Source organism: Chanos chanos, chromosome 8 (assembly GCF_902362185.1).
Source record: "Chanos chanos chromosome 8, fChaCha1.1, whole genome shotgun sequence".
In the NCBI taxonomy this organism is placed as follows: Eukaryota; Metazoa; Chordata; class Actinopteri; order Gonorynchiformes; family Chanidae; genus Chanos; species Chanos chanos.
This window is the reverse complement of record NC_044502.1, coordinates 1,990,001-2,007,777: the sequence shown is the minus strand read 5'-3', so window position 1 is coordinate 2,007,777 and position 17,777 is coordinate 1,990,001. Positions and strand designations below refer to the sequence as shown.

At 43.2% G+C, this 17,777-nt stretch overlaps 1 protein-coding gene across 1 annotated transcript in view; it reads right to left on the bottom strand.

Annotated features, from left to right (window-relative positions):
* spega (striated muscle enriched protein kinase a) overlaps positions 1-17,777 on the bottom strand; it is a 43,047-nt gene that overhangs the window by 21,225 nt on the left and 4,045 nt on the right. Inside the window, exons 2-7 of the mRNA XM_030781728.1 lie at positions 9,052-9,153; positions 7,823-7,964; positions 5,776-7,178; positions 5,156-5,302; positions 4,288-4,470; positions 325-494 (exon numbers count right to left, since the gene is read on the bottom strand). Coding sequence (XP_030637588.1) covers positions 325-494; positions 4,288-4,470; positions 5,156-5,302; positions 5,776-7,178; positions 7,823-7,964; positions 9,052-9,153 — 2,147 coding nt within the window. The remainder of the gene's footprint in view (positions 1-324; positions 495-4,287; positions 4,471-5,155; positions 5,303-5,775; positions 7,179-7,822; positions 7,965-9,051; positions 9,154-17,777) is intronic.

Genomic DNA, 17,777 nt, shown 5'->3' with positions numbered 1-17,777 from the left:
TAAAAGAGAGAGATGTGAGCATCCAACTTTATTTAAATCAAAATGTTCTAAATGACTTTTAAGGTACTTTTTAAAAAATGATAGTTCAGTAGGAAATAATGTACTGAAATAAATGCATTTGGAATCGTGGGATTAGATGGACTTAGTGCACCATATACACATGCTAGACTACACTAGAGTACACTGAAAAACAATCTTTAGAAACCTAAAGTGTATATTTTTACTAACATCAATAAGCATATCTGTAGCTCAGTCATTGATACCACAGAGAAGAAATGAATGCACTGAGACTGGGTGTACAAAAAGAAAAGAAAAACAGATCACCTGAAACGTGGGCGGCCCTGCAGTCCCGGGGGGCTCAGGTCCAGGCAGGGTGGGCGTCGCAAACTCCATCCCCTCATCTATAGGGCTCAGGAACTCCTCATCTGACGGGGTGGAACTACAGCTCACCTTCAACGGCAAACTCAGATTCCCACGCTGCACTTGGACTGGCTCTGAGACATGACAGACAGATGACAAGAATTAGTGGAGACGTCTCAAGGTAATGACATTATAGGAACTGATCTCAGCATCTTTTTCACTGGCCACGGTCCGAGCTGTGTGCTGCACACGGTTCTCCAAACCAAGGCCTGTAACATCTGATCTAACTATTCATCTCACACTTTGAGTGAATGAGAATAGCCAAATGTATTGAACAAAATATTGAGGAAGTTGTTGACTGGGACAAAAGGCTGACTGTGAATGGTGTGGATTAATGCAAAAGGCAGTGTTTGCTCCTGTGAAGAGCTCAGTCTGTACACTCTGGCCGATTACAAATACCAAAGGACCGGACGGGAAGGCAGTGTGACCTAAGCACTGTAACGGGACTGGAGCTCTTCCACCATTTGGACTGTTCTGGCATGCTTCTGTTATGTCGAGCTTAGCCTCTGTTCTACTCTGTTCCAGTCTGTTTACATTCAGGCTGGTGATCTCCTGTGGGCAGGAGAGGAAGAGCTGCGAATGTAATTCATCGCCTTTATTTCAGCCAAAGCGTCGGCTCAGCCTGACGACCGGCCCGACGAACTGAATCAGGTGTGTTAATGCGTGAGGGTAAAACCGAAGGACAGCTGAGGCTCGCTCCCCCTGCAGATGTGAGAGCAACACTCTTATAGTGCTTCTGTATGTCAAGTCCAGTCAGATATGTGAGTATTGAGATGTTGAAGGCTCAGAGAGAGAGAGAGAGAGAGAGAGAGAGATGGTTACATGCTGGTATGAAACCATTAGGTGAGCCTTAAGAGTCAAACCAGACATGCTCATTCATATCTACAAGCTAAACTTTCTCTAGTAATTTCAAAGTCAAACAATTTTTGTCTGTTTCACTGAACAGAAATACAGCCTGGATCTGCTTTTAAGTGAACTCAAACAAATTTCATAGATTAAAACAATAAAAATCTTTTTAAAATACTGTGTGAGGCCGTGTCGTGCAAATGACAACTGGCCACGCCCACTGTGTAGATTTCTGATCAACTGTATTTTCCCATGTACAAGGACTATCCCAGTTTGTATGGGAAAATCAGAAAACAGAATTCCTGTTTGCCCTCTTTGGAAGAGATATCCATTTTGTTCCACTCTACAGCGATTAGTGTTCGTGAGTTTGAGAAATGCTCATGTGTGGGTGACTAGTGGAGGACACTGTCAGCGAATTGTGGAATTTGGCAGTAGAGAGGGAGAGATTATGGAGGATTCTGGATGATGTACAAAGGCAGATGGATATGAGAGACTCTAAAGCGTACAGAAAATTGATTAATCTCAGAGTCTCTCATACTATCTTTCCTCACCCTCCCACACTCACGGGGGGGGGGGGGGGGGGGGGGGGGTGAAGGATACAGAGACAGAGTGTCTCTGTCCATACACATAGACCCAAATGTCCTTAATGTGAACCCCTATGTAATACTGTCAGAATTCTTTATGTATCGCTCCATGGCAACAAGGTATGACAACAGAAACAATATCTGGGGTATCATAAATAATCGTGTTATTATGTGTCGTTTAATGGTATGCTAACAGCAGAGATTAGCAATATCCCAGTTTCATATTTTGAAGAATGGTTACATGAGTTCAAAACAACGCACAGACCAGTTGCTGACTGTGACCACAATACAGGGTGACAGACTAAAGCACGTTTTATGGTGAAACATGCAAGCTATAATCAAGTTTCCCCAATACAACATACTGCGGTGGAAAATTCTTCAGGTAAATAACACTTCCCAAGGTCATAACAAAGCATATGTGTTAAGTCCAACATCAATACTACATGATACACAAAAGCCGCATTTGCTTCAATGCATTCGTTCAAACGTTTTAACTGCGAAAAGCACGAGTTGTGCATGAGTAAACAAAACCAACCCTCACCTGATATGAAATTGAAAGAATGCTGCCAAGTGTGAAAGAAAATGAAAGTGTTGATACATTCTGAATGTCTGCCAGAGCTAAAATTCATTTTAAAAACCAAAAAAGCAGGGAAGAATAGCGAAAGAAGGGGAGAGAAGCCTAAGGTCCAGACACTTACCGGAATGCTGTCCTGCAAAGAGGACTCTTTGTAAGTACCAGCGCAAAGTCCTGCAGCATCTCTAGCATGTAAACATGTCAGAGTTTATACAATGACTACAACTCACTGTTCTCCTAATTCACATGCTGAACTCCCTTCTCTCTCTCTCTCTCTCTCTCTCTCTCTCTGTTTCTCTCTCTCTCTGTCTCTCTTGTGTCTGTGATATCTGTTTTTGATGACTCAAAATACTCGAAATATCCTGTGAGTGTTACCAGCACTTACACCTCTTAAACAGTCTGTAATTTTACACATGGACGTGTAAAAACAGACAAGTGCTTCATCTCTAGGTGTGTGAAAAAGCATATTCCTGTGTACTGTGTATGCCCATAGTCATTAACCAAAAGAGAGGATCAGACTCTTCAAAGTCAAATGCACAAAAGTTGAAAACAGATGAATCCTGTTTTTGGTCAACATGTCTCGACAGCTCCCATTAATAATATAATATAAAGCATGCTTCAATGGAGCAAGTCCTCTCTCTCTCTCTCTCTCTCTCTCTCTCTCTCTTTTCTTTTTGGAATTTCAGTACATTTAGTCTCACTCTTGCATTATTTTTTAAGGTAAGAGGAACAGAGCTGAAGGCATTAATCTAGTACAGGGAAATGAAAGAGGCTGAAATTATTTCAAGGAACAGGGCATACTATAAATACCCTGTGTACTCACTGGCCTAATAAGGAAACACAGGCTCTCTTCTGAGCGCGTGCCAGATAGCCAAAGCACTTTAGGGAGAGTAACAGTGGCATAGCTGGAACAAAACGTGTTACATTTTGGGTTAATCCGCTGTATACACGGAGCGACTCCGAACGAGCGCGCTAACAAACACTTGATCTAAGCGATCTGGAACGGTCTCTTTTTACGTAGTCCACTGCAGAATGATACAAACCATGCGCTTCTATATTGAGCAGTGGCATTTTCTCGCGGCCCTTAAATATTCTCCAGAGCAGCGCCACATCTGGCTAGCGCATCAATCACTCCCGAGTCACGCTTTCAGATAGCCGCTGAGACTTGGGCTGACGGAGGGGGAGAAAGCCGCGAATAATGTCAGTTTACAGATTCAAATTGAGCGACGGGGCTTTCTGTCCTTAAACGGTTACCATGGCAACGACATGTAAAAAGCGCCTATGCTAAGAATTTCACTGACACCCTTCTGATGTGGAACACTCAGGCAGGCTGAGAAAAAAGACAAAGCTCTCTTGTTTTTGGAGTACGGCCTCAGAGATCAGCAGGACCCCGTTCGTATTGCACGTATTCACATTACAGATGTTTTGATATAGGTTTTGCTGTACAGTCAGTCTAGTGGTTCAGGTCCCGTGGCAGTCTGTATGGGTTTCTATGCATTTAAACTGTTTATGCATGGAAATGGAAATTGCAACATTGTTCCAAATAAACACTGAAACGAACATCACATGACTCAAATTCTGCAAAAAGAAAAAGAATAACAAAAACACCTTGTCATCCATTGCTTTGAATTTACACTCAAAGCATGGAACTTTATGAAGCAGTGTGTACTAGCTGCTCCAAGTCATTTGACCAGAGAGTTTACATAGACATTTTGATGAATTAAACTTAATAAAAGTACACACTGTTCCCCTGGTGTGGAAACTGCAATGTAAATGTGAGCATAGGGTGGAATCAGAGAAGATGCACTGTTAGCAAGGGGAAACTGTGCCCCTGGAGACAGGGCAGGGAGGGGGGTGTCTCACCTGACTGTATAAAGAGGGTAGCTTTGCAGGAAACCTGTCCCATTCTGTTGACAGCGGTGACAGCGTACTCCCCCGAGTCGTCTGGTTTCATCTGACGGATCCTCAGGGAGTGCCTGTCGCCCTCGACTTTCAGCGTGTGGCTCTGACTGTCCTTTATCTCCTCTGTACCTTTTCTCCATGTCACTGCAGAGCGTTGCGGACAGCACACTCAGAAACCCAACCGAAATAAAACACCCTGTCCCAGCACTCTTTAAATAAAGCCGTTAAATTCAACGACTGAATCAAATGGGAACAATGTACATTTATAGCATGTGAAACCATCATGTTATAGCCCATTAAGTCACAAATGACATGAGACAGTTGGAACTGTGTGGAAATGGGGTACTTGATGTAAAATCCATTTGTGCAGTCATTATGCAGTCACCAAGACTTCATGATAACGATAGAAACTCTTTTCAACTAATAGTTTTAAGGAGTTTATAATTAAAATCGTCATTTGTTTAATGAGCAAGTATTTAAAAACAGCTTTGTATTTCCTCTGCACTACAAAAAAATGTCCCAAATGCACATGAGTTGATGCGCTATCTACCTGGAATGGCTATTAACGTCTATCAAAAAGGTATTTTGGTACATGAAATCATAAAGTATTTAAGTGGGATATTTTAGGAACAGTTCACAAAAAGGCATTTGAGATTCTCTGAGCCAAATGATGTGATCAAAATGATTTTTTCCCCCTGTCATTTACAAGCAATACACACTTAATCTCAGAGCTCTCATGTGCTGCTTTTAGTCTTCAGTAAAAACCTGGTGTTCTAATTTATCGTCCACCTCATGGAGATCGTCCTAGAACAGACAGAAAGAGACTTGCCTTCTGGGACAGGGTTCCCCACGATGACGCACTTAAGCAGCACCTCTGAACCCTCAGCTGCCACCACATCCTTAAGAGGGAGTTCGAACGCAGGGGCCTCGGCTGGGCTTTCCTCCGCGGACATGTACGAGTCGTCGGAGGAATCTGCTGGGATGACCAGGCACAGGTGGTGGTGGAGGTGGTGGTGAGGATTATGCAACAAGTAGCCGAACCATTGTAGCGCCATACCACGAATACATAACAATCCAATTACATTCAGTCACTTGTCTCCTCAGTCGGCAGGAATGACCCATACTGTGATCTATATTTACCCCCGACTATACACTGAGGCTCGTGGGTTTGCGTGCCTTCTGTGCAAATCAGCATTAACAGAAGTACACCATGATACAATTATTGGTCCTCAAGGACTGGGCTGCATGTTGGCCATCTAACTATCCACAGACATCCAACTGTTGAAATGTCCTGTTGGTGAGCGTTACCATATGGCTCATGACTCATTTTTTGGAAGTAAAAAAAGAAAAAAAGGCAATAAAGGCATGCTGCTTGCATAATAATAGTTCAACCTTCAGACAACCTGATCTCGGTCACACCTCATATATCATCCGAACAAGTTTTCTCACCTTGCTCTGGAGATGTCGGGCGACCGCGGCGACTTCTCTCTCTTGTCCTTTTAGGTTTTGTCTTCCCTTCAGTCGTCTCTGTTTTAGCTTGATTACGCCCTGTAACATCCTCGTCTTCATCCATGGGCTCATCTTCGACAACAATGGTGGGGATGGTCAGTTTGAGGCCAGGAGATACTGGTCTTTTCTCCTCTCTTCCCATCACAGACCTGGGGAAGGTGGAGGCTAAGCCTCCGAGCCGTGGTGGTTTTGGAGGTGATATGACTGATTGCTCCTGAAGAGCAGATGGTGGTGGTGTCTGACCAACAGGGCTGGGTGACCTGCGGTTTTTCTTGGGTGCTGGCTGATGAGGTTCTGGATATGGAGGTTGCTCCTTGGATGACTGAGAAAAGTGAGATGTTGGGGCTTTGCTAGTTGTGCTTTTTCTGGGCAGCCTTGGTGATTCTCTCCCTGCAAGCTTGTTCACAGATACCATATCAGGGCTAGCAGTGTCCTCCGTCACCCTCCTAGATACTGGGTTTATATCTTTCTTTCTTTGGCTCACATTGTCTTGAGAGACTAACAGACCCTGGTCCTGAGCAGATGAGTCTTGTGGTTTCATCTGCCTTTGAGGTTTTTTGTATTCCTGTGAAATTTTTGCTAGTGGCAGGTTGTTTTTTGCATCTTGGGACATTGCTACTTCTGGATCATTAACCGTCTTCTCAGGGACTGATCCCCTTTCTTTCAGCTTCTGGATGACCCGATCTTCGATTGGCTCCACTTTAGTTATTATGGACTCCTTTCCAGTCTGGGAGAGCTGCTCGGTCGAAAACGCTTTTTTGATACTGGTTTTCCCAACAAGCCTCTTGATCCGCTGAAGTTCCTCTGAGAACTTGCTCTGAAAATTTTGGACCTTCTGTGCATAGGTGGGTCGGTCCTCCAACGATGATGCCCTCTGCTTAAAAATGGACCTCTTTTGGGCCACGTCACTCTTAGGAGTGTCTTTGAGGCTCCCCACCTGTCTTCCCCCATCATCAGAGTCAAAGGATCCTGCTCCACTAAAACCTGCCCAGGAGCGTCCAGACTTTGTTGCCTTGGGAAGGTCAACGCTGTGCCTTCTCTCCTCAAAGGCCCTGACCTTATCAAAGATCTTTGAGCCCTTACGAGAGATTTTGGGGGTCTGGAGAGCGGACGAGTCTTGAGAATCGCTACTCTGGGATGACGCTGAAGATTTAGAAGATTTGTTTTTCATTGCGACGTCCCCTTTAACTCCAATATTTTTGTTGCCGTTTTGAACTGTAGTTGAGTCTGAACCAGAGAGATTGTGCATGGGGGAACTGAGGGCGGAGCTCTGGGCATTTTTGGTGGTTGTTGATTGGACAAGTGGGGAAACTCCTCCCCTTGTGGCATTGTCCAATTGTGACCTGAAATGAGGGCAATGTTAGGACAGGGATAGAGAATGGGACTCATTGGGAGATGCACTCTTGCAAGCAGTGAATTTGACAGACTGGGTGAGAGATATATAGATACATAGAGAGAGTGAGAGAGAGAGAGGGAGGGAGGGATAGATAGAGAGGGAGAGAGAAAGAGAGAGAGAGAGGCAATTTGTTGGCATGCGATTAAAAACAAATCAAACTTGAAAACCAAAGGTCATGAAATGCAAACAGATCCGAAAGGCACGTGGAGTCAAAGGAAAGTATGAATGAATGAAAACAGCTGTTCTAAATGATAGAAATGCACAAAAAATAAACCCACAATAAACTAAACTAAAATAAAAGAAAAAACAACGAGAATGGTAGAGATATTTTTTTTTTCCTAGGTGAATCATGACTATGTGGCCACAAATTCCTTTTTTTTTGTCCCGTCTCCCTATAGAGTTCAGAGTCTCCAACGTCACTCACGAGCGCTGTATATGGAAAACGTCCTTCCGCGGTACAGACTGAAAACGCTACCATAGTCACTGGCTAGAGAAGCACTTTCCTCGGACCCCAACGCGGGATAATACACACTGGTCTGTGAGGCTCGCATTAGCGCCTCAACGCCGAGGTGGCGAACCGGGGGGCTCTGCGTAGCCTCAGCGAAACCTTGCCTGCCAGGATGGGAGGGATCCTGAAAGCCCGGGGCTCTGGAGCCCAAAGCCAGCATCTCCCGCTCTACCACCAGACCATCGCACATGTCCGGGACGCTGGACAACGTCTTGGTACCGTCACCTGAAAAGCAGTACAAATGGGGTACTGTATGTACTGTCTAAAGCTTTGAATAACACAGCCTGTAGTCTATTGTCAGTATGGGTGTGTCAATGTTTTGTGCATAACATTTTGCAAATGTTGAAATATTCTAGAAACATCAAGAAAACTGGACATAGTCATGTCTGAGGGTGTTAGATTAAGATTTCAGGTCGCTGCCTAGACCTGATATGAAAAGCTATGCTAAATAATTGTGTCTGTGTTCACTGACGTGTTGGTCACTTGCATTATCAACCAACTAATGCTGGTCACTGTCAGTATGTGCTATGATATGAATGATAAATCTTTCTTTCTCTCTTTCCTTCTTTCTTTCTTTCTTTCTTTCTTTCTTTCTCCATCAACACTGCGTTTTGTGTAGGAACAATGAATAAAACATGTTATCACTTCGCTTGTTTGCGGAGGATGGAACAAATGTTTCCTAGGCCGCTGAATCATTCTCTCCCTCCCTCTCTCTCTCTCTTTCTCCTACTCCCTCCTCTCTCACAAGAGTAAAGATAAGAGCTGTGATCATTTGTGACATATCAACACAGGTGTCAACATTTTTTCTCCTGTCCTCTTTTGTTCAGCTTTTTCTCAATCTTTTTGGGAAAACATTATTGCAGAATATGATATATAAAATGGATATGTTATTTGTTCTGGTAATTCATGTTTCATATTTACAATTCCGTCTCAAAGTGAAAGAAAACAAAATAAAAGCAATTTGTGGATTCATCCTTACCAGAAACCCAATGTGTACCCACAGGGAGCTGTAATGTACCTCTCGCATAGACACACTGTTCAATATCCTGTTGCAATATTTGATAATCTAAATATTCTTATGATGAAATAGGCCAGCGCCGTACCTCAAACCGTACCTCAAACCGTACCTCAAAAATTACACTGTACTTGTTTCTCAATTACATGTTATTATTTGTTTAATCTAATCAGGGAAATAGGCTAGAGCTGTGTACATTTTCTAAAATAGATAAATAAATAAATAAACAAACACTGTTTTATGAGGAAAGATTTGGCCAAAGAGTACAAGTGTATCGAAGAACAACCAAATGCTTACCTGAATGCTTGCTATTGGCTGCCAGGCCCTGACACCTGGACCGCTCCTTCGTTTCCATGGAGACCTGAGCTTCTGCAGTCTCATCCTCTGTGGACTCTGAGTCTGAGATTACAAAGAGAGGGAGCCATGTCAGGCTAAATTCAGCGAGATGGCCAAGAGAGATACGGCCTGTACAGAGAGAACACCATCCTGAGGTAACACGGTAACAAAATAATTCAATCACAATTACACAGTCGCAGCTTCGTTCAGTCATCGCACGCTCTTGTCCGCAATGACCTAACAGATCGGTACGCCCAGAGTGATTAGGGAAACAATATGGCCCCATTCTAAATGTATCGTTGCTTTGCTTTTAAAGGATGTGAAGAGGTGGTAAATGAGGTGTCACTGAAGATGGATTTCTGGAGTTCTGAGTTAAAGATGTTGAGGTAATTTTGGTAGGGTTAACTGAGGTTTAAGTTATTATTATCAGTAACTAATTACTAGGGTTAGGGTTAGGGTAACTTTGAGGTAATTTTGGTAAGGTTAACTGAGGTTTACGTTATTATTATCAGTAACTAATTACTAGGGTCAGGGTCAGGGTCAGGGTAATTCTGAGGTAATTTTGGTAAGGTTAACTGAGGTTTACGTTATTATTATCAGTAACTAATTACTAGGGTTAGGGTTAGGGTAACTTTGAGGTAATTTTGGTAAGGTTAACTGAGGTTTACGTTATTATTATCAGTAACTAATTACTAGGGTCAGGGTTAGGGTAATTCTGAGGTAATTTTGGTAAGGTTAACTGCTGGAGAGATGTGGCGGAGTAGACGTATTGACTGACAGATAATCTAAAGGCTGAAATATTCCTCAGAGATTTTACACCCTGAATAAGCCCATTCCCACAGTAGGCGCAGAAAGGAACTCCTCCTGCAAGAGGTCAACTCTGCACTTACGCTTACAACAAAAGCAAACTGATAACAACAAACACACAAACAAACAAACAAACAATGCAAAGGATGAGTCGTGAAATGACATCACAAAAATAACATAAAAATGACATCCTCTGAGAGTCATCACCAAGCGCGAGATTATCGGATGAACCTATGAGATTTTGAATGATAAATAAGATTGAATTACGATGCTAAGCATCGTCTGAGTGATATGAGATGCAGACAATGCTCTCTGTGTGATTTTGAGGCTGAGCGTTTATATGTGTTTTGGGGGGGAAAAACAAACAAACAAACAAACAAACAAACAGGAAAAGTCTTAGGCATTACCGTTGCTTTGCTTCCTGCACAAGCGGAAAACTTCGCTTCCGTAGTGGCAGCAAACAGAGGTAGATAGGAGAGCACTGTTACCATAGAAACCAGTGTCTTTCCACAGACGTGCACTCACGGATGAGCGATCACTCACACACACACACACACACGAACACACGAACACACACACGGTCACCTCCACGGTATTGGTACAGTAGTGCAATGTGCTAATCTTATTTTGGCAAATGGTGCAGCACAAAATTGGATTTCATGTATTTTCTCTGGCAAAAAAACCCCAGAATATCAGTGGATTGCACTTTAATGAAACAAAAGACGTTTATTGTAGCACAGTGGAATAATAGAGAATGGAGAATCATTTCCGTACAAGGCAATCTGCAACACACAAACACACTCACTTTCTGATACATGCAAATATTGAATCCTGCACTACTATTTTTTATATTCCACTATCTCCATCCTTTTTATAACAAAGCTAAACACACCATGGGTGAATCTTCCGAAAGTCCAGCTTGACTGCCCAGCTCTCTGAAAAAAAAAAACAACAAAGATGTTTCAAACACAAGGGCTCTAGCCTGAATTTTTCAATACTCAAAATTCCCTTTAATTTTATGATTTTATATTCTAATATTGTAATATTATGGTCTATTAAAAATGCCTGTCTGCCTTCTATGAAATGTACTGTTTGTGTATTGGCTTTGCTTCAGTAAGGGATATTTATGCAAACGTAAAGCAGATACAAGTCTAATTAGGTTGATTAAGGTAAAAAAAAAAAAAAAAAAAAAACAGGAAACAGCTGCATATCTCTTCGGCTGATGTCTTTGCTTACTAATCTTTTTTCTTGATTAATCAATTAGTCAGCGTGCCAGGCAGCGTTTGGAAACTCTCTCCCACCTTGCTACCACAGCAACAGCGAAATGTAATTGTCCCATGAGGCTAACCCTCTCTCCTTCTGTCTCTCTCTCTCTCTTAAACCATGACCGATGTGTTGTTGTGCTGTGACAGGCACGAGTATATCACAGGTCATAATACCATCAACAAATGATTACAAAAGCATTAGGGTCACACTGAAAATGCACACATCCCTTCTTAAGGTCTCAGAAGAAAACGATGAGCCAGTCTAAAAGGTGCTATGAGACAGAGGGGGACCTGTCTGCTTGATTTATCTCTGTAAACAGTAGTTCATTTGAGGTGACGTGAACTTCTGAGGTTGCCCCACAAGGAGAACTGAAGGTGAACTAGCGAACAAAGAACAAACCACCTGTCAAACATCCAGGGACATGAGCAGTAATTCTACTCGTCTGCAGACAAAGGTGCATTAAAGGGTTCGACATGCTCTCTGTAAAACTTCAAGCATTTGGAGTCGATCAACTCACCTGGAATCTCTTCTTTGACCAAATTTTCTTCATGGCTTTGGGGTGAAGCAGTCTCTTCTACAGCGAGATGAATACCTGTGGCATCGCGTTTTTGTTTACACACAGCACAGCAGAGTGTGACTGTAAACATCGATCCATTTTATTACTGTCAAAACATTTTCACTGATGTCTGTAGCACAGGAGATCTCATCTGACATTTTACGGGGCTTTCACTGAGGAAAAAACAAACAAACAAACAAACAAACGCTCTGCTCAAATCCTGTATTTTTTTTTTTTAAGTGCTGTAAATCCTTGAATCTGAGGCAATGTCTGTAAAGCCACCAGCATCTCCTGAAGCTCAGAGAGGCTTGTGAGACAGTATAAGCATCAGCGTCTCTCCTCTGAACTACATCAGCACATGAAGGGGAAAAGAAACCACAGTGAGTCCTTCATTCACCATGTCAACGCCAATCAGGAGCTCCTGGTTTTAAACGTCTCCTCAGAGCCCAGCGTGAAGTGCAAGTCAGTACCATCCCGGTCTAAGAGCAGCAGAGTCAAGATCTCACAGCTGAATGCTTTTTCTTCTCTAAGCTCACAAAAGAGGGAGAGGGAGAGAAGGAGGGAGGGAGGGAGGGGGAAGAGGGGGGGTACCGGGAATGATTTAGGATTGGGCAGAGAGAGAATGAGGGAGGGAGGGAGGGAGGGAGAGAGGGAGAGGGAGAGGGAGAGTGAGACAGAGGGAGGGAGAGAGAGAAAGAGAGAGCAGAAGCTTGGCCTAATCAAAGCTTACACAAAGAATTTGGTTTTCTAGAATCTTTCCTCTCTCCTCACGATCATTCTCCTTTCTCACTCACACTCAGAGAGAAAGACAGAGAGAGAGAGCAAGAGAGAGAGAGAGAGAGAGAGAGAGAGAGAGAGATGAGAGGGACTCAACCCTCAGAAAAAAAAGAACATCAATTATATATTCCGTCTGGCGGTGAGTGTGACGTCATGCTAATCTCAGGTTGATGATGCTGCTGCTATGGAGAGAGAGCAGAGACAGAGCTGAAATCGCTCCCTCTGCATCCTCTGGTACCAACCCCGTTTGGCCTGAAATGTTCATACAAAAACCTATAAAATCACTTACAAATGCTGACTGTGAACAAGAGCAAATTTTAAGCATCTTGCCATATTGGAGATTTTGTGATATCTCCGTGATCTGTGTCTCTGTGTTAAATACCCACCCACACAAATACACATTTATTAAGACACTTCCTGCATCTTGATGTTGCAATTTAATGGAAAATATTTTTAAACATTTTCAACATTTTTGGACTGTCTCATTTCTCTCACCAGCCTTTCCTTGCCTCCCGTGACAGTCTGCAACTGTCCAAAGACAACCTTTTTATAACATTTTTTAAAAACAAGTCTTGTGAGTATGGGGGCATTGCCTTCAGTTCTTGTCAGTTCCAAAAACTGACCTCAGAGCCATCATTCCCGAATCTCTACTCTTATCCCGTTAACGTCCTTTAAACACAGTGTTTTTCAGTCAGATCTGACCTCGGTACAGATCACCAGCTTTCACCGTCTGAAACACACACACACACAACACTCTATCAACCGCACACATACTGCAGTGCCTAAAAACACACCTTTGACCGCAGAATCTCATGGTCTCATACCTGTACCATATTCACATCATATTCATCTCTCTATTTCACCTCATCCCCATAGGCACCCACTTCGTTATACTGGTGTAGGCTCTACGTCCCGTCTGGTCCATCAAATGCTCCTGCCTACAGTGTCTTCTACTGAAATTACACATGTGATGGATTTTTTGTTGTTTTTCATTGTTATTTCAGTGAGGGAGATCAAGATTTAAGATACGAATAAGATTTATTATTATTATTATTTTTGTTGTTGTTGTTGTACAGCAGTATTTGTGCTGCTGAACATATAATCTGTTATCCCAAACCCACACATACAGCCAACATCTCTCAAGGCTTTCCCTCTCACTAACATGTGGCGATCGATAACAGTAATACACTCACCAATAACATTGAGAGCCTGAATGCCTTTACAACTCACTTAACCAGGATCAATCTGACCAAACAGCAAAATCAAAGCCACGCTCTGCACAAGTCTGAGAAAACCATTAATCAAGTGTTTTAAAAAGAACCTTTCTTTTCTGCATGAAACGAGTACATTATACCCAACATCTCAGAGTGGCCTGGCAAGACTTCTCCTCGAAGACCTCATTCATTCTGAAAAGAGAATCTTCACTTAATTCTGAGGTCAGATGTGTGTTACACACAAGAGATGTTTTTGTGTTTCTTCTTCTTTTGAAAGCAGACTGTTTTTTTTGTTTTTTTTGATGGATCTAATTTTAATTTAAAGATTTAGCATTGGGCGTATTCTGTTCCTGTGACTAGCTTTATTTTTATTGGGGTGGGGAGGGGGGGGTTCCCACGTTTTGAGTTACGTTAATTCTTCAACACCCAAAAAAAACAAATACCTACTTGTCAAACACACACATGACACCAAGTGTCCACTTTTCAAATTCTTGGTGTGAAAGAAGATCTGTAGGCCTACTCCTTAAACCTCAGAGAGCCGTTTTCAAACCTGGACACACTCTTGCTCTCTCTAATTTATTATCATCATTCTTATGTTCCTGGATTAATGTGTTCTGAAACCACATGCGACAAAACCGGTTTGAACTCAGATTGGTCTCATTTAGAGGTTTTTACCTTATAAGCTTACCACTGCTATACCCACATCCAGACAAACAGACTTTATGCAGGAGCCTTTGACGTCGCTAACACATACTCAGTTTGATAGACTGTAATGGTAACATTAGCACCATCAGACCGCTATATGTCACACTTTCATTGCTCCGTTTCGCTAACATCACGAGACCTCGCTGGCTTTTGGAGGATTAATCCTGAAACGTGAGGACTCAATGAGCGTCGAGGGAACGGACCAAAAGAGGCTCGCGTGCCCGCGGCCGCTGTGAAACCGGAGAGGAGCTCCTAATTCCACCCGGACCCGTGAGCACAGGCGACATTTGGGACAGCGGTGAACAAGAGCACGAACACGACTGCGGGGGGGGGGGGGGTTGGGAAGGATTTCTCTGTTGACGAAAAGAGCTCGCTCTTTACTGACATTCGTAGAGGGGAAATAGATTTAGTGTGTTTTTAGCTGTTTGATGGTTTAACATGTACCTAAAAGAACCAGATAATGCCTAGAGTAAAGACATGTTGCAGGGCTGATCTAGAGCTGGCCTTGCTGATTCCCACTCATGAAATGGGTTGTTCCAGTTTAACCAACACAAACGTTGACTAGACTGAGGCATCTTTCCGTATCCTTTTGGCCAGCAGGTAGTGCGTTGTAGTTAAGGAGCTGGTTTAATATTAACCCACTGGAGACCTCCAAAATCATTAGGTTGGAAAAGATCACTTGAGCTGGTCGCCAGTTACATTTTTCAAATGAGTCAGATATCAGTTCTCAAAAACCATGTCAAGGTTCATATAGCAAGATCCAACAGATCCACTTCACAGCCGCATAACTGGTACTGGGCCTTTCTTCCAAGTTTGATCTTCCAGTTTACTCATCATCAACAGTACAGTAATATAAAGCTGATCGGTTTGAAGGAGAGCTCTCTAGGAATCTTTAAGACACACTATTTCTTTCTTTCACACTTTCAGTCCGGTATATGTCATGATAACGGTATATGTCATGATAACGGTATATGTCATGATAACGGCAGTTCTCCAAATGGCTGGAAAACTCATTTGTATCTAAATCAATCCAAACCATATACTGGAAGGATAATTCAGCTTCATTTGCATCACTGTCTGGAGTTTATCCTGCCGGGTCGTGAGCGTTTTGAAAACGCAGACCAAGCTGCGGTTGGCATGGCCTTCAGAGAGAGCCCAGCCTCAGTGAGTATTGTAAGTATTTTATCTCAGCAGGACAGCGCGACAATAGTTTGTCAATGCTGCGTGTCCTTGGAACGCTACGCCGTCAAATAACAAGACAACTCCATACACGAGGGTATCTACTCCACCCTGCCACATCCTTTAGACCAGCGGTGCTCAATCCTGCTCCTGAGGGACCCCCTGCTCTGCACCTTCTCCATCTGTCCCTGCTCTGCCTACCTGGCTGAACTCATCAGTGGCACTTTTGATTGGCTGAGCACACCTGATTTAATCAAGAGCATGTTAATCGAGCGAATCTGAGTATGGATAGATAGGGGTTATGCAGAGCAGGGGTCCCCCAGGAGCAGGAGGGAGAACCACTGCTTTAGGCAGAGCACAGGATTTTGCAAACAGCCTTAAGTTAGGGGTCTATCTGGGGTGTGTTACTATCTAAGACACTCATATGATCTTAGAGGACTGGGGGACAGGGAGGAATTTTTAAACCAGGAGCTGAGATCTCCTGAACACAAGTCTACCAGTAGAAAGGTACAGGAAGTCAACACCAAGGAAGGAAGACGGCAGTTCAGTTTATCCCGATACTGCGGGCATTTGGTGCTTGAAACACAGATCCTTGAATACATTCAGACGTTTGATAGCATTACTTGTTGTAACGGTGTTTTCCCTCTTTATTTAGTTTCCACCACACACAGGACTAAAATGGGGTTCCCAGGCTTGTATTGTCTGATTTTTAAGAGAGCTCTTACATGCCACGAGCAGCTCGGATGCCACCGTTCGTGATGGGGTTTTCTGCCAGTTAACGTTGGGAGTGGCCACGGCATGACAGGAGGTGGTAAAATAAATTGCGCGGTTTGGATCTGGGTGAAAAGGTTGTACAGTACAGTTGCTAGCAGGACTAAATTTGCACACGCTAAATAAACCACATAGCAATACTATACTATGTCACTCAAAATCTCCTAAGCACTAAAAGTGGGTCCTGTCAAAGTACTGTTGGGTCGCATTCACCAAGAATAGACAGACCCACAGAAACACTCGCTACGTCCAGCAGCGACCGCCTTACTACTGAATCAACGCAACACATTTAGCATTAGAGTAGCTGTTTTATACAACACTAATTTTACACACACTTTGTACGAACCAAGACACTGAGATGACGCAACATCAAATGTCAACAAACCTCACACTGGGCATACACAGGGCTAAAGCTGTATGATACTAATAATGCAACAGTATCCCAAACAGCTGTTACATCAGCATATTCTGTTGCTTTATGACCGAGATGTGTCTGAATTGTCCTCAGCTGTTTGTTTGACCATGATTCTCCCCAGGAGAGAAATGACAGACCAAAGAGAAGGGTTAAAACGTAAAGGAAAAGTGTTAGTCACTCCTCAGGAAAAGACACCTTGTTATTTTAACGGACAAAGAAAGTTCACATCTCACCGTTCACATTCTTTGTCTGTAAACGTTTTTGTTTTTGTTTTTGTTTTTCCCTGACCTGTGTACGAACAGTGAACAGAAATTCCAAACCACATTACTGTTGATGGAATTTTTGCAATATATGAATAACATAAATAGAGGTGATGTTTCTTTGTTTGTTTCTTTTTTTTTTTTCAAACAACTTTGCCATCTTCCACACGTGCAGCACGCATTCACCAAATGGTTATTCCTGCAGGTGGAAGGGGGTGAATGTGAACAGCACAGACTCAGAACTTCTACGTGTTTTTCTTCTGTAAAAGAACAGGTATGAGAGGAACTTAAGATGGACCGATATGAGAGTGAACCTGTGTGCCTACGGACGGATTCCCAACCAAACTCACTCACCCTTCTGCCTCTGTTGGCACAGGTCGTCCCCGCCGCGTCTCCTGACGCTTCTCAACGCCTTCCGAGCATCAAGCAGCTCCTTCCGTATCATGATCGGCCTCTGAAACTCTCGCTATCCAAACGTATTCTCCCAAAACATTAAGAGAACAGGGAGCGGATTCCTTTAACGCACGTGAGCTCCGGTCACTTTGTGTTTGTGGCTTCATGGGTTTCAGTGCTGCCCAGACACCCCAGGAACCCCTCTGTGTGTGAGTGGGAGAGAGACCACTGGGCTATTTCGAGTGGCACACATTACACCCCAAATGAACCCCTCTCCTACTCAGCCCCTCACTAATACCAACAGATTATACATGCACACTCAGTTGCCCTTCAGCACAGCACAG